Here is a 25,369-nt window from a genome sequence, read left to right as displayed (position 1 = left end):
TATATACGTGTAGCTCCTGGTTACTTCCAAGTACCGGTGCTAGTTAAAGCGGAAGTAAACCCATCCATAAAACAGTTACCTCCCATTGGTTGTGCTCTCAACCAAACTATCACACCATCCAATGGCTGGTGTCATAACTAATCACATGTGAAACATCGTGGAAGTCGTAGATTAAACCGAGGCCAAGATGGCAGCTTCCTCGGCTGGAAACGATAGGAGGGTTTACTTCCACTTTAAATTTAGAGGGGGATCAGAGTGTTAACTGAGTCTGATCCAGTTATTATGTTCAAAGTTGGGTCTCAGTTTCAGCTTGCCTTTGCTATGGGCTCATTCTGACGTTTCTGGGGTGCTCTTCCCACCCCAGGGCTTAACCAGAAGCCTATCAGGAGGGTTTTTTCCTCGCTGTGCATGCTGGGCAGGGAAGGACTGGCTATTGGGACTACAGGGAGTTTCCCGGTGGGCCGATGGCTCAGTGGGCCGGCTTCAGTGACAGCGGACTGCCGCCCCCTCCGCTCCTCTGTCTCTCCCTTCCCGCAGCACTCACCTCCTCTCCCTCCCCGCAGCGCTCACCTGGGGGGAACAGAGAAGCAGGGGGAGGACCAGAGGAGCAGGAGGGACAACAGAGGAGCATGGGGGAGGGGACAGACAGCTGACTCAACAGCTATGGCCTGGGAGTTTCTCACTTCTGCCTAATCTTGTCCCATGGGGGGGCACCAAACTGATCCTTTCCCCCAGGTGAAATAATGTCTAGCTTCCCCACTGGTACTGCCTTTAAAAGTACCAGTACCAGCCGTTCTACTCTAATAAAGTAGAGCGGCTAGTGGCTAGTGAAGGGGTAGAGGGGGCTTGGGTGACCGGGGGGGGGGGGGTGCGCAAGTTGTCCTGCCGCCATGGGAGAGACCTGTCAAAGTGGGCCAGTCTGGATGAAGTCCAGGGCCAAATTTTTGTCCCAGTCCAGCCCTGATGCTGGGGGAGGGTATTTATGGGACACACGCCATTGGTCTGGGTTCTTCTTCTTCGGAGTGCGGCACCCACCTTTAGGGTGACCGCATCACGGTGCACCGGCGTAATGGCCTTCCATGCCGGGGTGCGCGTGCCACGCGGTGTTCCTGGTTCCAGGACCATGTTGGTCCAGAACATTTGAGCTGTGGCGGGGAGCCCAGTAGTCGACTGGGTTCCCAAATCTTGAAAGAACCCAAGCGAGGAAGCTGTTCGGTGGGGAGTAGAGCCAATGAGAGGCTGGCAAACCAATAGGGTCTCGACAAACCACCGGGGATCAAGGTGACCGGACACTGAGAGGCTGGTCACCTGTTAGTCGGTAACCTGAAAACTACCTGAAGGAGATCCAGGAAACAAAATCTATTAAGGAGGATCATCACAATTCTGGGGAGGGTCTGTGGCAGAGACTTTTCCTTCAAGTTCCGAGTGGTACCAAGGAGGGTCTGTGGCAGAGACTTTTCCTCTAAGTTTCGAGCGATACTCTGGCTGCCAGGCCGGTGGGAGAGGCCTGTCCAGGTACGCTATACCCACTCTGCTATGACTAAGCACTAGTTTCAGTGCGAAACGTGTCAGGGGTCAGGTTCAGTCAGTGGGAGTAAACAATGCCAGAGGCTTGGTGGTCAGCGGGAGTAAAAAAAAATTACTTGGTACCTGTGGTCAGTTGGTACTGGTGGGAGGGATAGTGTTTCATCGTTGGTGTCAGGGCCGTCTTATCAGCATTATGGGCCCCTGGGCAAAGTAATGCACTGGGGCCCATACCAGATTGCCCCAATTTCCACACCTACACTCAAGAATTAACGTATAAATAGTTGATAAAATTAAACATATATTTATTAGTACTTTAGATTTGATTTTAACAGTAAGAAAACATGCCATAAATCAAAGACTAATCAACAAAAAGGGCGCACAAAGGAGGGTGCAGAAGGGCACACACAGTGCAGGTTGAGTAAGGAGGGCATAATACTGGGATCAGGCGGGCACAATACAGGTTCTGAGACGCTGCCAGGCCATCCCGGGACAGCTTAGTAAAATGGAAAGTATAACATAATTAAAGATTATTATGGGACCCCCATGCACCTGGGGCCCCTGGGCACTGGCCAGAGGTGCCCATGCATTAAGACAGCCCTGGTTGGTGTCAGCAGAAGGACTAGCACCACATTGTTGGTGCCAGTGGAACAAATAGTGCCCCATTGTTGGTGTCAGTGGGAGGCATTATTTCCCACTGTTGGTGTCAGTGGCCCAGATTCAAGAAGCAATTGCGCCTGTGTAACCATAGGTTACACAGCGCAATTGCTTACTTGCCCCGGCGTAACGAATGCTCCTGATTCAGGAACATCGTAACGCCGACTGCAGCCTAAAATCTGCGTGGCATAAGGCTCTTATGCCACGCATATCTTAGGCTGCATTCTAGCTATGACCGCTAGGGGGCGCTCCCATTGTGCTCAGTGTATAGTATGCAAATTGCATACTAACACCGATTCACAACGTTGAGCGAGCCCAATTTACGTAGTTTGCGTACGTCGGGTTTCGCGTAAGGTTGCACATCCTAAAAGCACGGGGAGGCAATGCTAAAGGATACCCGTCGTTCCCGCGTCGCGATATTTGAAATCTACGTCGTTTGCGTAAGTGATTCGTGAATGGCGCTGGATGCCATTCACGTTCACTTTGAAGCAAATGACGTCCTTGCGACGTCATTTGCCGCAATGCACGTCGGGAAAGTTTCCCGACGGAGCATGCGCTCTACGCTTGGCGCGGGAGCGCGCCTAATTTAAATGATTCCCGCCCCCTACGGGATCATTTACATTAGGCGCCCTTACGCAGGGCAAGTTTACACAGCGCACACGCAATTTACGGAGCTACTGCTCCGTGAATTGCGGGTAGCGCAGTAAATTTGCGGGGGCGCAGGGCAAAAACGCTGCCCTGCGCCTCCGTAAATAAGGGGCAAATCTACCTGAATCCGGGCCAGTGGAAGGAATGGTGCCTTATCATTGGTAATAGTGGAAAGAATGGTGCTTTATATCAGTGGGAAGAACAGTGCCCTAAGGGCCGGATAAAAGTAAGCAAAGGGCCACATCTGGCCCCCGGGCCGCTGTTTGGAAACCACTGCTCTAGTGATTGGCCTTTAGACCCAAGCACTGTGACATGGGAAGAAGTCACATGTTCCCCATACCCAGAGGCACCAGGTATTGTTGCCGGTTATAGGGCAGGAGTGGCGAGGGAGCACTGGCAAGGTGCACTAAGGTGGAGAAGAGGAAAATGGCACTTCACAGCCTAAACTTTCCCGATCAGCACAAATCCAGCATACAATTAAAATAAAGCAAGAATTGTATAGATAAATAAAGGTACCTTGGCTTTCCCTGTGCTCTGCAGTATATGTACAAGCGCACAGGCCACCTCCTCTTTGCTTTTCACGCTCAGCACCGGCTCCAGCACGGCGCACAGCATCCGGTAGTTGTTGGTGACGTACTCGGCAAACTCCTTGTACAACTCCATGGGAAGGATGCTCATGGTTTGGTATCGGGATTTTAGGCGGATGGAGGGACAGCTGCTTTTCCCCTTGTAGGAGGTGGGCTGGGACACCGGGTACCACTGCTCCACAAAATGGCGTCCGCTGATGCTGGCGATGGGCACGTTCACCATGCCCACGTAGTTGCTCTTCTCCTTACGCCTTTTTTTGTCTGTGTCCTTATACAGGTGGAGGCGCAGGTTCCGCACCGCGGGCAGGTTATTGAACTCAAAGTGCTCCCCCCAGAAAACGGTTTCACCCCGGGCTTTGCTGGTGGTACGGGCGTACAAGATGTCGTCCAGGCACAGCTCGCAGTAGTAGCGTTTCTTAGGGGGGAGGTCGCGAGCTTCAATAATCCACAACTTGAGGACATTATCTACTCGCCGGCTGTTATCCTGTAAAGGAGAAGGAGGGAATGAGTCAGAGTCTGTAATAATTCAGAAGGACAGAGGAAAAGAACATTATTGAAGTAGATGTAAACACAATCATTAAACTCTCATCTCTCAGCTTTCATTACGATAATATCTGAGGATCCTTCAATAAAGGTCCTTGTTCAGGCACTTCCTGTTATAAGGTGACAACGCTCTGTCCTTGTCTTCCAGTTGTGCTTCTGCATTGTCAACTACGCCCTAAGGCTCCATTCACACCTAGGCGTTTTGATGCCCGACGCTATTGCAGCCTGAAATACGCTGGAGGCGTGATTTAACATTGTTGGCTATGGAGATGGTTCACATCTCCACGCCGAACGCCGAAACGCCGTACGCCTGAAGCTCAAAACAAGTCCCTGACCCTTTTTTTCAGGCGGCTTCGGCGTTCGGCCATAGCCGACAATGTGTAAATCACCCCTCCAGTGAAAACCGCGGTAAAAAACGCTGCGTTTTGTCACGGCAAATCGCGGGACAAAACGCCGCAATTTTTCGCGGCAAATTGCGGTACAATACGCCGCGTTCAGGTGTGAATGGAGCCTAAAAGATGAAGTGCGGTGTCAAAATAGTGTAAAACACAAAGGGCTAGATTCAGGTAGGGGCGCGCAATGTTACGGCAGCGTAGCGTATCGTATTTACGCTACGCCACCGTAAGTTAGAGAGGCAAGTGCTGTATTCACAAAGCACTTGCCTTCTAAGTTACGGCGGCGTAGGGTAAATGGGGCCGGCGTAAGCGCACGTAATTCAAATGCGGATGAGGGGGCGTGTTTTATGTAAATACTTGGGGACCCGACGTCATTGATGTTTTTTACGAACGGCGCATATCCGTGTGCATTGCTCCAAAGTACGCCGCAAGGACGTATTGGTTTCGACGTGAACGTAAATTACGTCCAGCCCTATTCGCGAACGACTTACGCAAACAACGTAAAAAATTCAAATTTTGACGCGGGAAGGACGGCCATACTTAACATTGCGTGTGCCTCCTAATAGCAGGAGTAACCTTATGCCGAAAAAGCCTAACGTAAACGATGTAAAAAAAATAGCGCCGGGTGTACGTAAATTTGTGAATCGGCGTATCTAGGTCATTTGCATATTCTACAACGGAAGCGCCACCTAGCGGCCAGCGTAAAATTACACACAATTATACGCCGGCGTATTCAAGTTACGTCGGCGGAGGAAGCCTATTTTTTAAACGTATCTGCCTTTGAGAATCGGCGTAAAGATACGACGGCGCAGATTTGAAATTACGGCGGCGTATCTGGAGATACGCCGCCGTATCTTGTTGCTGAATCTAGCCCAAACTAGGTAAATGTATCAAAAGCTGTAAAAAGCAATAATATCACCCTAAAGAATGTCCCTTCTGTGCCAACTAGCTGCTCTAAATTTGGGTACATTTTAGTGCAGGACCACAAACTTTTGGTGTAGACCTCATCAGGCAATAGGGACAATATTTTCTGTCCCTCAAAGTAGATACAGTATGTACATTAGGGGTGTAAAACTCAGTTTCATTGTCAGCTGCATCAGCAGTATGGTTGAATTCAAGGGCCCGGTTGTATCTGGGGTGCGCTACGTACAGTGCAGAGTTCGGGAGTGCATTATGTACAGATTGCATAGGTTTAGGGGTGCACTACATAGAGAGTGCAGAATTCAGGAGTGTGTTACGTACAGAGTGCAGTTTCAAGGGAGCCCTATGTACAGAGTGCAGGGTTCAGGAGTGCGCTACGTACAGAGTGCAGTTATAGGGTGCCCTATGCACAGAGTTCAGAGGTGTGCTGTGTACAGAGTGTAGGGTTACAGGGGTGTAAGCCTTCTTAAACCTGTGGAGGTTGTTATAGTTGCAACGAAGGAGTGGGAGCATCTCCAAATTATTGCCCATGATCTTTGGAATGAGATATCTGGCATTCTCATAGAGATGTGATGGTCAGGTGTCCAAGTGCACTTCCCGTTCAATACCTGCTGCTTTCTGTTCAGTTGGAAGAGAAGACCGGTCTGAACAAGTCAAAACTTAGCACTTACTCAGGGCTAAAAGTACTCAGGCCGGGTACCAAAAATATGTAGCAGAACATATTGGCCTAACCTGATGAATAAGGCCCGGATTCACATACATCGGCGCATATTTATGCCGGAGTAGCGTATCAAATATACGCTACGCCAACGCAGTGCAGAGAGACAAGCACAGTATTCAAAAAGCACTTGCTCCCACTTGCTTCCGAATCTACGCTGGGTTATGAAAGCGTAAGTCGTCGTAAGTGGAAGTGGGCGTGAGCAATGCAAATGAGGCGTGACCCCATGCAAATGATGGGCCGAGCGCCATAAAGATACGTATAACGAACGGCGAATGCGCCATCCCGTGGACGCATCCTAGTGCGCATGCTCAGAATCACGTTGGAACTACTCCCTAAGATTCGACGGATCACTGCCTACGACATGAACGTAACCTACGCCCATCCCTATTCACGTACTACGTAAACAACGTAAAATACGACGGCTGTGTTCCCTGGTCCATACCTTAGCATGAGTTGCGCCTCATATATGGGGAATAACTTTACACCGGACGTACGACTTACGCAAACCGCGTATATTATGCGCCGGGCGCAAATACGTTCGTGAATCGGCGTATCTCCCTCATTTGCATATGTGCATTGAAAATCAATGGGAGCGCCACTTGCGGCCAGCGTAAATATGCGCCCACGATACGCCGGAGTAGGAAAGTTACGTTGGTCGGATGAAGCCTATTTTCAGGCGTATCTAGTTTTGTGGCCACGGCGCACAGATACGACGGCGCATATTTGCACTTAGGCGGCGTATCTCGAGATACCTCGGCGTAAGTGCTTTGTGAATCCGGGCCAAAATGTTTTATATATATATATATATATATATATATATATTTTTATTTTTTTGGATATGTATTATAGCAGAAAGTAAAAAAAAAAATATATATTTTTTTAAATTGTCGCCCTTTTTTTGTTTATAGCGCAAAAAATAAAAACCGAAGAGGTGATCAAATACCACCAAAAGAAAGCTCTATTTGTGGGGGAAAAAAAACAATGGCCCAGATTCAGGTAGGACTTGCGCTTTATTTGCGGAGGCACAGGGCAACGATTTTGCCCTGCGCCCACGCAAATATTTTGCGCTGCCCTCAATTCACGGAGCAGTAGCTCCGTAAATTGCGAGGGCGCGCCGGCAAAATTGCCCGGCGTAAGCGCGCGCAATGTAAATGATCCGGCCGGGGGCGGGAATCATTTAAATTAGGCGCGCTCCCGCGCCGAGTGTACAGCGCATGCTCCGTCGGGAAACTTTCCCGACGTGCATTGCGGCAAATGACGTCGCAAGGACGTCATTTGCTTCAAAGTGAACGTGAATGGCGTCCAGCGCCAATTACTTACGCAAACGACGTAAAATTCGAACGTCGCGATGCGGGAACGCCGGGTATCCTTTAGCATTGGCTGCCCCTGCTTTTAGCATGGGCAGCCTTACGCTAAAGACGCCGTACGCAACCGACGTAACTTGCGTACGCGCAACATTGTGAATCGGCGTAAGTATGCGGTCAACGCAAGAATGCAGCCTAAAATCTGCGTGGCATAAGAGCCTCATGCCACGCAGATTTTAGGCTGCAGTCGGCGTAACGAGTTCTCTGAATCAGGAGAACTTGTTACGCCGGCGCAAGTCAGCAATTGCGCTGCGTAACTATGGTTACGCAGGCGCAATTGCTACCTGAATCTGGGCCATTATTGTTAGGGTACAGCATCACACAACTGCGCAATTGTGAGTTAAAGTAATGCTTGTGGTCTGGTCGGGAAGTGGGTAAATCCTTCTGGGGCTGAAGTGGTTTTAATGGATTTAGCGATTCAAAAGGGCGAATGAACGAACGTAGGCTTGGTCCATAAGATGGCTCCTTCTGTTGTATGCGGTCGATAGACTCTCATCACACTGTGTATATCAGCTCAGTCCCTTCTCCCCGTTTCCCAGAGCTGATCTTTGATTCTTGGCTGCTGCATAATTACTATTATATACTGTTACTTAGCAACTCTACAGAGCTCATATACTGCACTTATATTCTTTGAGGAGAAACACTAGACTTCACCATGCACAGTCTCCTGGAGGGAGTTTTGGCACGCAGCAGGTTGTTAGTTAAGGAGACTAATGCAAAGGGAGGTGTCTGTTGCCTCTAGCAACCAGTTACCGTCCAATGCAACACAGGGTCTTTTTTATGGGTCTGAAACAAAAACTGCTTGTGCTGCATCATAGCCAACAGTAACATCCAAGCCTGTACTAGAAAATGACAGCTGGGAAGTTAAAGTTTATCAAAAGTCAAAGCTTTGTTTTCAGTTTTGGATTGAGTGATAAAGGGTTAGAACCTCAGTCAGTTTTTATTTTTTGCTGTCTGTGTTTCAGCTGGGTAGATTCCCCTTTTCTATTTGTCCCGGCAACTGCTAGAACAGGAACTGGTAGCCCAAGTAAGCCCCATTTACACTTGCGTGTTGCAGTAATGCGTGCATTACCGCTATGCACATTAACACACATAGCATGCATTGCAGTGCCATCCATTCTGAGTAGCACCGCAATAAACTAAGGTAACACTGGGCCAGATTCTTGTAGTTCCTGCGGCGGCGTCGCGTAAGCTATTTACACTACGCCGCCCCAACCTACAGGAGCAAGTGCTGTATTCCCCAAACACTTGCTCCGTAGTTTGCGGCGGCGTAGTGTAATTGGCCCGGCGTATCCCCGCGTAATTCCAAGGGGGCGGCTTGTATTTAAATTAAGCGCGCCCCCGTGCCGTTCGAACTGCGCATGCGCCGGGCTTAAAATAGCCCAGTGCGCATGCTCCAGTTCTCGACGGAAAACGTCAATGACGCCGACATGTGCGTCATTGACGTAAAGTCGTATTCAAGAACGACTTAGGAAAACGACGTACCCGACGGGAAAAGACGACGCGGACCCGACGCCATACTTAACATGGCATACGGCGTACTGGCGTAAGGTTACCCCTCATATAGCAGGGGTAACCTTACGCTTACGCAAACGACGTAAGCGGCGGCTACGCGACGCGATTTCGTTCGGGAACCGGCGTATCAGGCTCATTTGCATAAACAAATGAGACCTGAACGTAAACGCCACCTAGCGGCCGGCGGCGAATTACATTTAAGATCCGACAGTGTAAGTCACTTACACCTGTCGGATCTACGGCTTATCTATGCGAAAATGATTCTAGGAATCACTCGCATAGATACCCGGGTCAAAAAACAGAGATACGACGGAGTTTCCTGAGATACACCGTCGTATCTCTTCTGAGAATATGGCCCAGTGTCTCCCCACAGGGATGTAGTCCCAAGGGAGGGGGCAAGCACGCTGACTAACCCCCAGCCAGAACGGCTCAGATGATGGGGGCAAGCTTACTGAGGAGAAACAGGAAGTAAGAAATTCAGACAAAGAAAAAAAAAATATTTAGAAGCGAAATCAAAGGTAAGTGAACCAACAATGCACTAGCTCAGTGGTCTCCAAACTGCAGCCCTGGGGCCAGATGCGGCCCTTTGCCTGCCTTTATCCAGCCTTTGGGTCACTACTTCCAAAGATATAAGACACGATTCTGCCAACTGATACCAGCACTGAAGCACAATATCTCCCACTGACACCAATAATGGGACACTATTCCTCCCACTGATACTAATGATGGGGCATTATTGCTTTCAAATAATACCGATGATGGGGTATTATTCCTCCCCTCCCAATGGTACCAATAAAGGGGCACTGTTCCTTCCAATTAAACCAATGATGGGGCACTATTCCTGCCAATCATGGGGTACTGCTTCTCCCCCAATACCAATTATGGCGATGTTTACTCCCACTGATGCCAAGAAAATTTCCACTACCACTGGGCACAGTCCGGCCCCCCTAAAGTCTGAAGGTCAATAAACTGGCCATTTGTTTAGAAAGTTTGGAGACCCCTGCACTAGCTTAAAGGAAACTATTTATAAAATTAAAAAATAACCTTTAAAGCGCATGTCCCCTGAAGAAAAAAAACATTAAAAAAAAAAAACAGCTGCAAATACTGCAGCTGCTGACTTTTAATATCAGCACACTTACCTGTCCTGGAGTCCAGCGCCGCTCATCACTCTGCTGCCCCCACCGCCATCCTCGGTGAGGGAACCAGGAAGTGAAGCGCTCCGGCTTCACTGCCCGGTTCCCTACGGTGCATGTGCTAGTCGGGCTGCGCCGTGCTGACTGGTTCCCGCTGTGTTCTGGGAGCCGAGTGTTTCCCAGAACACAACGGGGGGGGGGGGGGGATGTTGCGCCATTTACGAATTTACTTTTCACGTCGAAACTAATGACGTCCTTGCAACGTCATTTGGAGCAACGCACCCTGGGATATTTTCCGGACGGCGCATGCGCAGTATGTTCGGCGCGGGAACGCGCCAAATTTAAATGCTCCACGCCCCCTATCCGGCTAATTTGAATTAGGCGGGCTTGCGCCGGGTGATTTACGCTACGCCGCCGCAACGTTACAGGCAAGTTCTTTGTGAATAAAGCACTTGCCTGTAAAACTTGCGGCGGCGTAACGTAAACCAGATACGTTACGCCCGCACAGTTTTACGCCCATATACGAGAATCGGGGCCAGTGTGTTCAGTTTGGTTATGTCAGGTGACCATCAGCTCAATCATCTTCCAGGTGAACACAGACAGGAGAAAAGAAACAGCCAACACCCGGGTGCTGGAATGAGGAACAGGGGCACCAAGTGATCATGACAGAAGGACAACAGAAATACTTCCAAAAATCACTGTCTGTGAACAGAGTTCTCTGTGCCATCCAAAAATGCAAATTAAAGCTCTGTCATACAAAGAAGCCATACCTGAACAGAATCCAGAAACGCCACCATCTTTTTTGGGCCAAAAGCTCATTTAAAATGGTCTGTTGCAAAGTGGAAAACTGTTCTGTGGTCAGACAAATCAAAATCTGACATTCTTTTTGGCAATAATGGGCGACGCAACTAAAGAGAACAGGGTCCATGTCCTGGTGCTCCAGGACCTCCAAAAATGTGTTAGGTAGTGAGGAAATTAGATGCTCCTCGAAAGCCCAAAGGTGTTCCTTTGATTTTGGGCCCCTCTATGCATTTAGGCTGTGAAAAAGTCTCACGTGTGTGTTATGCCCATATTCAGGAGGCATAGCAGATTGTTTTTTTGGGGAGTAATTATAAGTATGCCCATGCTGCGTGTAAGAAATAACTTGTGAAAATCACAACTTTGAGGGGGGAAAAAACAAATTTTATGCAATTTCTTAATTTTCCCAAAAAAAAAATTACAACTTAAAAAAAAGTCTTGTCCAGTCAAGTTGGTTATGGGCGCACTGGGAAGCGATTTCCTATCTACGGTCTTTTATATCTCCCGGTTGGGACAAAACTAGTGACTGGGATAGATTCTTCCATCTGTTTGCTAATGTTTTGCCCTGGGACAACCCACAATGCTCCCCTCCTTCATTCACATGCCGAATCATTAATGGCCACCTGCAGTGGCAGCCCAGGTTCCTCTTTTGTGGGGGTGGGAAAAAAAGAACGCCCGCCCCCCCCAGCGGCGTGGCACGGCACTTAAACCCCCCCGAGACAGTCCGGCACTTACCCGCGGGGCTGTGGTGTCCTCTCCTCCTCTCCTGGAGGGCGGGCAGTGGGCGCAGCAGCTCCGGTGTCCGCTCCTCCAGCGGCTTCCTCCTCCGTGTGTCTCCTCTTTCGCCAAAGCGCTAGGCATCCAATAGGATCGCCTGACGCTTTGGCCAATCGGGAAACAGGTCTCCCAGACCTGCCTCCTGATTGGCAGGGAGGAACTTTAGTGTTAAATAAGTAAAAATGTATTCGTTATAGTCACACAACTGGGTGGCCGCGGAACAAAATGCTCTGCGCTCTGAGGTCACCCTTTTTTGAAGCCTATGGCTTAAATCAGGTGCTTAAAGCGGGAGTTCACCCATTAATTTTTTTTTCAAACAATCCCTCATTTTGTCTAGGGGAATCGGCTAGTTGTTTTAAAATATGAGCTGTACTTACCGTTTTCGAGATGCATCTTCTCCGTCGCTTCCAGGTATGGGTCTTCGGGAGCGGGCGTTCCTTCTTGAGTGACAGTCTTCCGAGAGGCTTCCGACGGTCTCATCCATCGCGTCACTAGTAGCCGAAAGAAGCCGAACGTCGGTGCGGCTCTATACTGCGCCTGCACACCGACGTTCGGCTTCTTTCTGAAAATCGTGACGCGATGGATGCGACCGTTGGAAGCCTCTCGGAAGACTGTCAATCAAAATAGGAACGCCCAGTTCCGCAGCCCATACCCGGAAGCGGCGGAGAAGATGCATCTCGTAAACGGTAAGTACGGATCATATTTTAAAACAACTAGCCGATTCCCCTAGACAAAATGAGCATCCATCTAAGGGGAAAAAGTGTTATGTACGGGTGAACCCCCACTTTAAAAAAACACCTACCCCGCATTGAAATCCATAGTCCGGCGCCACTGACATGTAGATCAGGGGGCCGGACGCATGGATAGGGGAGGCGGCGCCCATGCGCCCTCTATGGACGGGTCGCCACTGGCCACCTGAATGCTTACATGCTGTTTATAAGGAGATCCTTAGCTGCCGATATGTGGATTTAGTGTCTGTAGGTACCTTAAAGTACAGTGATGAAAAAAAGTAAATTGTGTGCACTGTTGACACAGAAACAAAAAGACACACCTATAGCAATCGTTATTTGTCATAATCAGAAATAAGAACAATTGAGAGCTGAAAATAACGATTGTTATGGCAAATACTACATGTATTATAGCTTAGTGAATTGAGCTTAACTTCAACCCTGGGCTCATAAACATTAATACTGTTCTAATTATGGTGATCCCAAAAAAAGAAAATACAGCAATGCAGTTGCTAATTTAACTCTGCTGTAGGGGAAAAAAATCCTTCTTGAGCACATTAACAGCAGTTAAGTTAATTCTCCGCATCAATCATGGATGAATTTCATTAATTATAGCTGGAGTTGTCATTACAAGGAAGAAAGGCATCATATCAAGATTTAAAGCATACCGTTTGAAACTGTTAAAGGTGCCAAGAGTAGAAATCACACAAGGTGTTTGCTATTAGCTTTGTTAACCAGAGAAGCCTGCTCTGTGCACCCTTCGGATCCCGCTTTGACATTAAGGCCCAGATTCAGAAAGGAGTTACGTCGGCGTATCTCCAGATACGCCGTCGTAACTCCGAATGCGGGCCGTCGCATCTCGGCGCCTGATTCATAGAATCAGATACGCCTCAATGTTGCCTAGATACGAGCGGCGCAAGTCTCCTACGCCGCCGTATCTTAGGGTGCAATATTTACGCTGACCGCTAGGGGCGCTTCCCTAGACTTCCGCGTCGAATATGCAAATTAGGTAGATACGCCGATTCAGAAACGTACGTCCGCCCGGCGCATTTTTTTACGTCGTTTAGTTAAGGCTTTTTCCGGCGTAAAGTTACCCCTGCTATATGAGGCATAGCCAATGTTAAGTATGGACGTCGGGCCAGCGTCAAATTTGCGTAGTTTGCGTAAGTCGTTCGCGAATAGGGCTTTGCGTAAGTTACGTTCACGTCGAAAGCATTGACTATTTGCGGCGTAATTAGGAGCATGCGCACTGGGATACGTTCACGGACGGCGCATGCGCCGTTCATTAGAAACGTCATTTACGTGGGGTCACACTTAATTGACATAAAACACGCCCACATCTTCCATATTTGAATTAGGCGGGCTTACGCCGGCCCTTATACGCTATGCCGCCGTAACTTCGGCCGCATAATCTTTCTGAATACCATACTCGCCTCTCGAAGTTACGGCGGCGTAGCGTATAGGAGATACGCTACGCCCGCCTAAAGATACACAATTGTATCTGAATCCGGGCCTAAATGCCTTGGCTTTAGGGCAAGCCTTAATTAACTCCCCCCTCCTCTACTTCCAAACCACCACCCATTTCAGTTCAGCGAGAGCCAATCAGGGAGCTTGCGTTGGAAAAAAAGGAACAGCGGGTAGGTGAAAGTAGACCTGGAGGGTGGGCTTTCCCCATAAGTTAAAGCTAGTCTCAACCCCCCCCCCCCTTCCCCCACTTTACATTATTGTAAAGTAACAGGGAGATCGTGGGAGCCCTACTGCAAGCAGAGTTTAGGTACACATTAATGGCTGACTTGCATTAAAGAGCTAAAAACTTGACAAAGTAGCGCTATGAACGCCCAGAGAAGCTGAACATGGTACTTCTGATAATGGTAACCACTGAGCAACCCGTACTGGATAATCTAGAACAGGGATATGCAATTAGCGGACCTATAGCTGTTACAGAACTACAAGTCCCATGAGGCATAGCAAGACTCTGACAGCCACAAGGCATGATGGGACTTGTAGTTTTGCAACAGCTGGAGATCCGCTAATTGCATTACCCTAATCTAGACGTTGCAGCCCTCTTAATGCGGAGTTTCGCTGATTTTTTCAAAAGTCAGCAGCTACAAATACTGCAGTTGCTGACTTTTAAAATATGCACACTTACCTGTCCAGGGCGCCCACGATGTCCGCACCTGTGGCCGATCTGTCCCTCAGCTCTCAGGTGCTACCGCCACCATCTTCGTTAAGGTAATCAGGAAGTGAAGCCTTGCGGCTTCACTTCCGGGTTCCCTATTGTGTGAGTCACACTGCACGATCTGAATGGTCCCTGCTGTCTTCTGGGACCTGTGTGTCTCCCATAAGACAGCGGGGGGGACGGAGGAGGCGCCGGATATGGCAAAGATAGCCACGGATACTGTGGCTATCTATGCCCAGTAGTGGGAGCAAATACCTGCATTATACAGGTATCTACTCCCCCCTGAAAGGTGTCAAATGTGACATTCCGAGGATTCCGAAAAGCGGAAATTCCATTTTAGGGTGGAACTCCGCTTTAAGATGGGGGAATCTTGTAACTGCACAAACAATAAAAAATAAAGGGGCGCAAACTGCTCTGAGGAAGGAGGGTTGCCCCCTGAAACAAGTCAACTAGTATTATCATCCATTTGAACTTGAAGAATTCCATTGATGGGCTTGCTTTTGGATCCTGGGACCAAACCTGATGTTTCAGTTATGGGACAAAGACAGAGCCTTTTTCTGCAGCCTCAGATGCACTGCAGAATGAATGAACAGGAAGCACTCTGTACAGAGGCTCCGTATCATGCTTCAGTTATGAATGAACACAGGAGTGATCGGAGCTGCAGGGAAGGGGGAATGGGGACAGGAGAGAAGGTTACCGCAGTGGCGGGGGGGGGGGGGGGGGCAATCCCTGAAACTGATCCCTCTGTGGCAACCCATGCAGCAGCTGACACTCAGTGGAAGAGAGAGGAGGAGAAACCAGGAAAGGGGTGTGATCAGCAGCCTTTGTAACTGCCTTCACCATAAAGCTGATGTTGAACTGATGGGGCCCGGGCCCCATTCAGGAGGGCCAGTGCCACCCCCCTTATAGGCAGCCCTGCCTGTTGCAAACTGATAACGCAGAGCTATTGCCTCGTACACACGATCAGATTTCCATTGGACAAATCCATATATTTTTGTCCGAAGGGCGTTGGCCGTGAACTTGTTCTGCATACAGACGGCAGAACTTTTTCAGCCAACATTCACAAAATTACGTGTTTTTTCTGCTGTTTAGCGCCACCCTTTGGGCAACTTCTGCTAAATGTTGCCTTCTGGTTAGCATTGGTTCGGAGCATGCGTGTTTGTACTTTGGATTATAGTCCGACGGACTTGTGTTCACATTTGTTGTCGGACAATTTGAGAGCATGACCTTCCAGATCTGGGGGTTTTAGTTGATCATAAGCTCAATAATGGCATGCAATGCCAAGCTGCGGTTTCCAAAGCGAGCAAAGTCCTTTCTTGTATTAAGAGAGGTATGGACTCCAGAGACAGAGATATCATTTTGCCCCTGTACAAATCAGTAGTAAGACCTCATCTGGAATATGCAGTTCAGTTTTGGGCACCAGTTCTCAAAAAGGATATAGGAGAACTGGAGAAAGTGCAGAGAAGAGCAACCAAATTGATAAGAGGCATGGAGGAGCTCAGCTATGAGGAAAGATTAGAGGAACTAGATTTATTCACTCTTGAGAAGAGGAGAATAAGGGGGGATATGATCAACATGTACAAATATATAAGGGGTCCATATAGTGAACTTGGTGTTGAGTTATTCACTTTACGGTCATCACTGAGGACAAGGGGGCACTCTTTACGTCTAGAGGAAAAGAGATTTCACCTCCAAATACGGAAAGGTTTTTTCACAGTAAGAGCTGTGAAAATGTGGAACAGACTCCCTCCAGAGGTGGTTCTGGCCAGATCAGTAGATTGCTTTAAGAAAGGTCTGGATTCTTTCCTAAATGTACAGAATATAACTGAGTACTAAGATTTGTAGGTATAGTTGATCCAGGGTAAATCCGATTGCCTCTCGGGGGATCAGGAAGGAATTTTTTCCCCTGCTGTAGCAAATTGGATCATGCTCCGCTGGGGTTTTTTGCCTTCCTCTGGATCAACTGTGGGTATGAAGTTGGGTGTATAGGATTTTACTGTGTTTTTTTATTTTGTTTTTTGTGGTTGAACTGGATGGACTTGTGTCTTTTTTCAACCTGACTAACTATGTAACCCATCCAACACTTGTCGGAAATTCCGACAATTGTCCGAGGGAGCATACGTGTGAACAGGCCTTTACAATAAGCAGTAGGATTGTCATCTTTTGCTCGGTGGTTGGCCTGAGGCTGCCTATTTGACTGACCGAACAGGAAACCCAACAGATTACACATTACGGCCTGGATTCACAGACACTGGCGCATATTTATGCCGCCGTAGCGTATCTCATTTAGGCTACGCCGACGCAGCGCAGAGAGGCAAGCACTGAATTCACAAGGTACTTCCTCCCAAATCTGCGCTGGGTTTCCAAGGCGCAAGTCGGCGTAAGTGGAAGTGGGCGTGAGCCATGCTAATGAGGCGTGACCCCATGCAAATGATGGGCCGAGCGACAGACAGATACAAATCGCCAACTGCGCATGCGCCGTCCCGTGGGCGCATCTCAGTGCGCATGCTCACAATCACGTCGGAACAACTGCCTAAGATACGTCGGATCACTGCCTACGGCGTGAATGTAACCTACGCCTAGCAGGGCCGGCCTTAGGTGTTCAGGCGCCCTGTGCGAGCTAATCCTGTGGCGCCCCCCATCTTCACCCCTCGCCCCCTGGTCACCTAAACATACACAAAGAGGGAAAAAATGCCACCGCGGGTGTAATACAATCGCGCAGGGGGGTGCCGGTCTGACACCCCCCCCCCATTGTGTGGTACCCGGGGGCGGCTCACCCCCCCCTTTGTACGCCTCTGAGTGGCCGCACAGCGCCCCTGTTGCCCATGGCACCCTGTGCGGACGCACAACTCGCACACCCCAAAGGCCGGCCCTGACGCCTAGTCATATTCACGTACTACGTAATATACGTCGGCTTGTGTTCCCTGGTGCAGCCCTTTGCATGGATGCTGCTGAGTTACACCTCCTTTATGGGGCATAACTTTACGCCGGACGTATGACTTTACGCGCACTGCGTCGGACGGACGGACGTTCGTGAATCGACGTATCTCCCTCATTTGCATATGTGAATAGAAAATCAATGGGAGCGCCAAATACGTCCAGCGTAAATATGCGCCCACTCTGCGCCGGCGTAGGCAAGTTACGTAGGTCGGATGAAGCCTATTTTCAGGTGTATCTTAGTTTCTGAGTCCGGCGCATAGATACAACGGCGCATATTTTCACTTACGCGGCGTATCTCGAGATACATCGGCGCAAGTGCTTTGTGAATCCGGGCCTTTAGGTGGCTAATTCCTATTCCTGAGTATCCCAAAACCAGCAAGAGGTGTAACGTCACTGGGCCGAATTCAGATACTTTGGAGTATCTTTAGGCGGGGCGTAACGTATCTCAGATACGTTACGCCACCGTAAATTAGGGGCACAAGTTCCGTATTCAGAAAGAACTTGCGCCCATAGTTACGGCGGCGTAACGTATGTTGTCCGGCGTAAGCCCGCCTACTTCAAATGGGGATGATGTGGGCGTGTTTTATTTAAATGAATGGTGACCCCGCGTATTTGACGTATTTTCCGAACGGCGCGTGAAAAAATCCCAGTGCGCATGCTCAAAATTACGCCGCAAATGGTCATTGCTTTAGACGTGAACGTAACTTACGTACAGCCCTATTCGCAAACGACGTAAAATTTTCAAAACTCGACGCGGGAACGACGTCCATACTTAACATTGGCTACGCCTCATATAGCAGGGGTAACTTTACGCTGGAAAAAGCCTAAACGCAAACGACGTAAAAAAATGCGCCGGGCGGACGTAAGTTTCTGAATCGGCGTATCTACCTAATTAGCATGTTCATCGCATAAATATACGGAAGCGCCACCTAGCGGCCAACGTAAATATGCAGCCTAAGATACGACAGTGTAAGACACTTACGCCGGTCAGATCTTAGGGAAATCTATGCGTAACTGATTCTATGAATCAGTCGCATAGTTACGACCCCGCACACTCAGAGATACGACGGCGTATCCGGAGATACACCGTCGTATCTCCTTTCTGAATCTGGGCCAATATCTCCAGTGCTAATACAGGTGCTTTTCTTTTTTTTCTAACAGCTATTATATAGCGTTTTTGGATGGAGGGGTGGGGCCTGGATATAAAGGGGTGGACTTTGCATTTTAGTGCAAGATCCGATATCAGATAAGCAGCGCCGTGGCAAAGCAACAAACCACCAATCAAAAGCCTGTATCGTTTTTCAGCACCAGACTGGGCAAGAGACAATTTAATTCTAGTTGGCGTTAATAAACTACATGTGATTAATCTGTTCTCGCTGCCTGCAATCTGTCAGTCAGGGTGGAGCAGCACGCAGAGGCGATGAGGGGGTGACGCGTCACGCCATATCTTATAATGAACAGATATAGGACATGTACTAATCAAGACACGACACGCGGTTCAATGATTAATGAGCGCTGTCATTTTTAATACGAATGCATATAGCACTATAAACGTCTTTTTTTATTTGCCGTCAGTAATGTAGTGTGACGTTCCCGCCGAGCTGCCATTTCCTATACGCTGCTCTTTAATGCACGCTAAGATGGAGTTAGCGCTGCACACTTTATCTTGCTAATTATTTGTGCTTGGCTTAAAGTGACGTGCTGACTGAGCCACAATTTTTAGCTGTGTTAATTGTCTGTGCGGCAGGGGGATTTTCCAGACTTTCTGGGTCATTTATGAACCAAACAAGAAAGAAATGTGGACAACAAGCTATATTTTATGCAGCAGATTGCCCGTGTTGCCTGCTGCTGGAAAAAAAGGAGCGTGCCGCACGACTTCTGCAGAACTTGGTGGATGTACGATAAATTTAGAGGCCTAGTTATAAATGGCTGAAATTAATCTTGTGTGTTCATTCACAGGATAATTCTTTTTAAAGACGCTGTCACCTAATCAACCCCCCCCAAAGCAAAGTACTCCTATTAACCAATTCCCATCCAGCGTACGTATACACGATATTACCAAAATTATTGGGTCACCTGCCTTTACACACACATGAACTTTAATGGCATCCCAGTCTTAAAGGGGTTGTAAAGGTGAATGTTGTTTCCCCTTAATGCATCCTATGCATTAAGGTGAAAAAAAAAACGATGGTACCCCCCCTTCCCCCCGTTTTACTTACCTGACCCTCGAAAGTCCCGCGCTCGCCCCCGTCATCCTCCTCGGTTCTCAGTCTGTGGCCGTTGATTGGTTAGGTTGGATGGATTGATAGCAGCGCAGCCATTGGCTGGCGCTGCTGTCAATCACATCCAATGACGCAACGCGCCGGGGGGTGGGGCTGAGTGATACGCTAAGTGGCTATGGCCGCCGCTGTATCACAGGAGAGCGCTCGCAAGAGCGTTCCACCATGCAAGGGAGCTTGCATGAAGGTGGAAAGCTCTTGCGAGGAGGAGCCGAGACAGCCGCCGAGGGACCCCAGAAGACAAGGTTCAGGGACACCCTGTGCAAAACGAACTGCACAGTGGAGGTAAGTATAACAAGTTTGTTATTTTACTAAAAAAAAATGTTTCCTAGAGGTCTGGTTCACATTGGGTACAATTTGGTACGATTTGAGATGCGATTTGACATGTCAAATCGCATCTCAAATCGGCGGCATTTGCCGCAATGGCTCCTTCCTAATCGGTGCGGCGCTGCACCGATTTCAAAAAGTAGTTCCTGTACTACTTTTTGCGATTTCGGGCCGCGATTTACATTGACATCTGTGCAGAAACTGGTTTCTGCACAGATGTCTCTGAAAACGCGGCTGAAATCGGGACTACCAGCGGAAGTGAAATCGTGCGAGTTCAGCTGAACTCGCACGGCTTCACTCCCGCAGCCCAGTGTGAACCAGGGCTTAGTGTTCCTTTAAGCCTCATACACGCGACCGGTTTTCCCTGCAGGAAAACTGCCAGGAGAGCTTTTGGCTGGGAAAACCGTACGTATATATGCTTCCTCGCAGTTTTCCCGTCAGGAAAACAGTAGGGAATCCCGTCGGGAAAATAGAGGACGTGCTCTCTATTTTCCTGTCGGGATTCCCGGCATTTTTTTTTTCACCAGATCTACTACTTTTCCTACCGGGTTCTCGGCTTTGCCCTCGGTTTTCTCAGCGGACTTCTTACCGCCGAGAAAATCGAGCATGTGTACAGGGCTTATGCCCGTAGGGTTCAATATTGTGTTGGCCCACCCTTTGCAGCTATAACAGCTTCAACTCTTCTGGGAAGGCTGTCCACAAGGTTTAGGAGTGTGTCTATGGGGTTGTTTGACCATTCTTCCAGAAGCGCATTTGTGAGGTGAGGCACTGATGTTGGACTATTCATCCCAAAGATGTTCTAGCTGGTTGAGGCCAGTCAAGTTCCTCCACCCAAACTCGCTCATCCTTGTCTTTATGGACCTTGCTTTGTTCAGCGGTCCAAATCATTTGGTGGAGGGGGGATTATGATGTGGGATTGTTTTTAAGGGGTTGGGTTTGGCCCCTTAGTTCCAGTGAAGGGAACTCTTAAGGCGTCGGCATACCAGGACATTTTGGACAATTTCATGCTCCCAACTTTGTGGGAACAGTTTGGGGATGACCCCTTCTTGTTCCAACATGACTGGGCATCAGTGCACAAAGCAAGGTCCATAAAGACACGGATGAGAGAGTTTGGGGTGGAGGAATTTGACTGACCTCAACCCAATAGAACACTTTTGGGATGAATTAGAGTGGAGAGTGTGAGCCAGGCCTTCTAGTCCAACAATAGTGCCTGACCTCACAAATGCGCTTCTGGCTCGCACATGCTCAGTGAGAAGCCGAAAAGAGACACAGCCAGATTCCAAAAGTAAAATTAAACAGACTTTCCTTTCCGGAATTGTCCTTTAAATCCACTTGCAAATTGTGATAGAGTGGTGGGGGTTTGTTTGGGACTTTAATGAAGCCATGGCCTGGTGAAGTGTAAAGTCCTACGCCCTTTGCTCTCCTCCTTTTGAATTTGCAAATCGTGAAATACTGATCCATCCTGCAGAAATCTCTGCACCAGGCGTTCAGAGAAGTCATGTGACCCTACACCCAGGCATTTGATCATATGATCTCAGCTGCAGCGGCTGAGTAGGCTGATGTTCAGGCACATCCAGCCAATAGAAAGCTCTGCAATTCTGACCCTCCCCTTAAGCGGGAATTGCTGACCAAATGCTTCTGCACATGGTCACCTGACTAGCTGCTGTGGGAGCAGGGCTACAATTTTTTTTTTTTTTTGGGGGGGGGGTTTTGAATGAAATATTAGGGATCTAAACAGACTGAGACAGATAAAGAAATTGAGGACACAGATTCTTCAGTTCCTTGCTCTGTAGCCTCAGCTGCATTGAAGATGAATGAATAGGAGACAAAGAATCCTGTTCATTCATAAACTGAAGCATAGTAAAGACAGTTTACTATGCTCAGGTCTCCGCCGCTTGATCGTTCTTTATAGGCGGCAGGAGGGGGGTGACGCTCTCCCCTCCCGCCGCCATCCGGTGCTTCTCCGGGCTCTCTTTTGCCATTGGAGACCCGGAGAAACGATCCGCCGGCGTCCGATGGAAACCATAGAGTAGACTGGTGACCAGATGGTCACCAGTCATCTTTATGATCGTCGGAGGCCCGGGCGCAATGTTATGACGTCACGCCCGGGTCCTGGAATGTAAACACAGCCGCAATCGCGGCTGAAAGCATTAGATCGGTGAAATTGTTTTCACGATCTAATGCTTTCCAGCCTGGAGGAGAGATGTGAGGTCTTATTGACCCTGCATCTCTCCATAAAGAGGACCTGTCACAAATTATTTCTATTACAAGGGATGTTTACATTCCTTGTAATAGGAATACAAGTGATCAAAAAAAAAAAAAAGACAACAAAAAGTGTAAAAATAAAAGAAATTAAGTAAAATAAAAAATAAAATAATACAATTTTTTTTTTTTTTTAAACGCCCCTATCCCCGGTAGCTCGCGTTTAGAAGCGAACACACACGTAAGTCCCGCCCACATATGTAAACCCCGTTAAACCACACATGTGAGGTATCGCGCGTGCGTTAGAGCGCCAGCAACAATTCTAGCACTAGACCTCCTCTGTAACTCTAAATTTGTAACTTGTAAAAAAAATATAAGCGACGGCTATGGAGATTTTTAAGTACTGACGTTTGGCGCCATTCCATCAGTCTGCGCAATTTTAAAGCATGACATGTTAGGTATTTACTCGGCGTAACTTCATCTTTCACATTATACAAAAAAATTGGGCTAACTTTACTGTTTTGTTATTTTTTAATTCACAAAACCGTTTTCCCCCCCAAAAAAAGGCGTTTTAAAAATTATTGCGCAAATACTGTGCGAGATAAAAAGTTGCAATGGCCGGCATTTTATTCCCTAGGGTGTCTGCTAAAAAACATATATAGTGTTTGGGGGTTCTGAGTAATTCCCTAACAAAAAAATTATGATTTATGCATGTAGGAGAGAAGTGCAAAAATAGGCCCGGTATGGAAGTGGTTAAAATGTCTTGAAGCATTCAAGCAGTAGGGTGGGCAGGAAGATGGCAACTTTTATCTACTGTATAGACCCACATCAAGGAGTGAATCTGACATTTACCAAATATTCACTGCAGGTGAATTGTTCAGGTGCATATGTTTTAAACTATTGTGACTGATTCACCACCAGTAAATGTTTTGGAAAAGTAACATATAACGCATGCCCCAAAAAGTTACCCTCTGAAAACTGATGTCACCTTATTCAGTGCCAAGGGCACGGAAATGCCACGAGGCCGGTCCACTTTGTGGAAAGCCACTACAGTGATGTCAAATATAAATTTTTAGACCATCTAAAAAACACTGCGTTTGATTAAAAGGTGTTCATACAAATGTATGAGATGAATGCAATGAATGGTTCTTTTATGCAATTATATCACAATTATTTTCCAGGTCAATATTCTGCTTTCTTAATGGAACTTTTTATTCTAAGTAATTATGGGCTGATGAGGACTTTCATTTCGAAATAAAAAAAAATGAAGCTATTTTTATACCGTCGAGATAAGTATAGCAATCATCTATAAAGAACACCCTTTACCTAAAAAAAAAAAAAAAAAAAAAAAAAAAAGTAAGATTTTTTTTTTTATTATAAAAACAAAATGAAAATGTATTAAATTGAAATCAAAGGGAAACTTTTTTTTTACTTATAGATAGATTAAAATGAACGAGGATGACGGTAGGAAAGTGGATGGACAGGCGGAAATGCTCCAACCTGGTGATCAGATAATCAGAATGGGCCAGATTCACAAATGAGATACGACGGCGTTTCTCCTGATACGCCGTCGTATCTCTGTTTCTATCTATGCGACTGATTCATAGAATCAGTTACGCATAGATAGCCAGAAGATCCGACAGGTGTAATTGTTTTACACTGTCGGATCTTAGGATGCAGTACCGCGGCCGCCGCTGGGGGGAGTTTGCGTCGTAAACCAGCGTCGGGTATGCAAATCAGGAGTTACGGCGGATTCACGACGGTTTTTCGCGTTCGCTACATCGCCGCTAGTCTAGTTTCCCGTCGCAAAGTTACACTTTTTTTTTGGTGCCTTAACTTTAGTCAGCAAGTGTATTGCGGTCTAAAGTATGGCCGTGGTTCCCGTGTCGAAATTAAAAAATCAACGTCGTTTGCGTAAGCCGTCCGGGAATACGGGTCGCCGTTCAAAAAAATGACGTCACGGCGCGCAAAGCACGGCGGGAGTTAGGAAACGGAGCGTGCGCAGTAGGTCCGGCACGGGAGCGCGCCTAATTTAAATGGCACACGCCCATTTGAATTGGCCCGCCTTGCGCCGGAGGCCACGGGCGTAGGTTTTCATCGCAAGTGCTTGGTGAATCAGGCACTTGCGATGAAAAATTGCGGCGGTGTAACGTATCTAGGATACGTTACGCCGCCGCGATTCTACGTGAATCTGGCCCATTGTATCTACTGACATTGTCCACACGCCGCATGAGAAATCGTTCTTATTGTGTCATACTGCTGCAACTCTATGGAAAATATTCTCAAATATTCCCTGTCCTCAAAGACAGGTGACAGTATCCTTCAAGACAAACTGGGCTCATATTAGATATCCACAGAAATAAACACATAGGGCCAGATTCATAAAGATTTACGACGGGCGTATCAGTAGATACGCCGTCGTAAGTCCGAATCCGCGCCGTCGCAACTTTAAGCGTATGCTCAAACTGAGATACGCTTAAATATTGCTAAAATAAACCGGCGTAAGTCTCCTACGCCGTCGTCTCTTAACTGCATATTTACGCTGGCCGCTAGGGGCGTATACGCTGATTTACACCTAGAATATGTAAATCAGCTAGATACGCCTATTCACGAACGTACGCCCGGCCGTCGCAGTAAAGATACGCCGTTTACGTAAGGGGTTTTCAGGCGTAAAGATAAACCACCAAAAAGATGGCGCAGCCAATGTTAAGTATGGACGTCGGAACCGCGTCAAATTTTTCAAATATTACGTCGTTTGCGTAACTCGTCTGTGAATGGGGCTGGCCGTAATTTACGTTCACGTCGAAAGCATTGACGATTTGCCGACGTCATTTGGAGCATGCGCACTGGGATACGTCCACGGACGGCGCATGCGCCGTTCGTTAGAAACTTCAAATATGTGGGGTCACTAGTATTTTACATAGAACACGCCCCAAACCAGCCTATTTTGAATTAGGCGGGCTTACGCCGGCCCAGTTACACTGGACCGGCGTAAGTTTCAGCTCAAGTTCTTTGTGAATACAGGACCCGCTGCTCTAAATTACGGCGGCGTAGTGTATCTGAGATACGCTACGCCCGCCGAAATCTATCTGAATCTAGCCCATAGATTAGAGAGAGAGATTAAAGAGAGA

At 47.9% G+C, this 25,369-nt stretch overlaps 1 protein-coding gene across 5 annotated transcripts in view; it reads right to left on the bottom strand.

The window, feature by feature from the left end:
- SYNGAP1 (synaptic Ras GTPase activating protein 1) overlaps positions 1-25,369 on the bottom strand; it is a 469,079-nt gene that overhangs the window by 184,690 nt on the left and 259,020 nt on the right. For all 5 annotated transcript variants that reach the window (XM_040324977.1, XM_040324980.1, XM_040324978.1 and 2 more), the window contains one exon: positions 3,346-3,900. In XM_040324977.1, coding sequence (XP_040180911.1) covers positions 3,346-3,900 — 555 coding nt within the window. The remainder of the gene's footprint in view (positions 1-3,345; positions 3,901-25,369) is intronic.

Source organism: Rana temporaria, chromosome 9, assembly GCF_905171775.1.
Source record: "Rana temporaria chromosome 9, aRanTem1.1, whole genome shotgun sequence".
Taxonomy (NCBI): Eukaryota; Metazoa; Chordata; class Amphibia; order Anura; family Ranidae; genus Rana; species Rana temporaria.
This window is presented reverse-complemented; position numbering and strand designations above follow the sequence as displayed.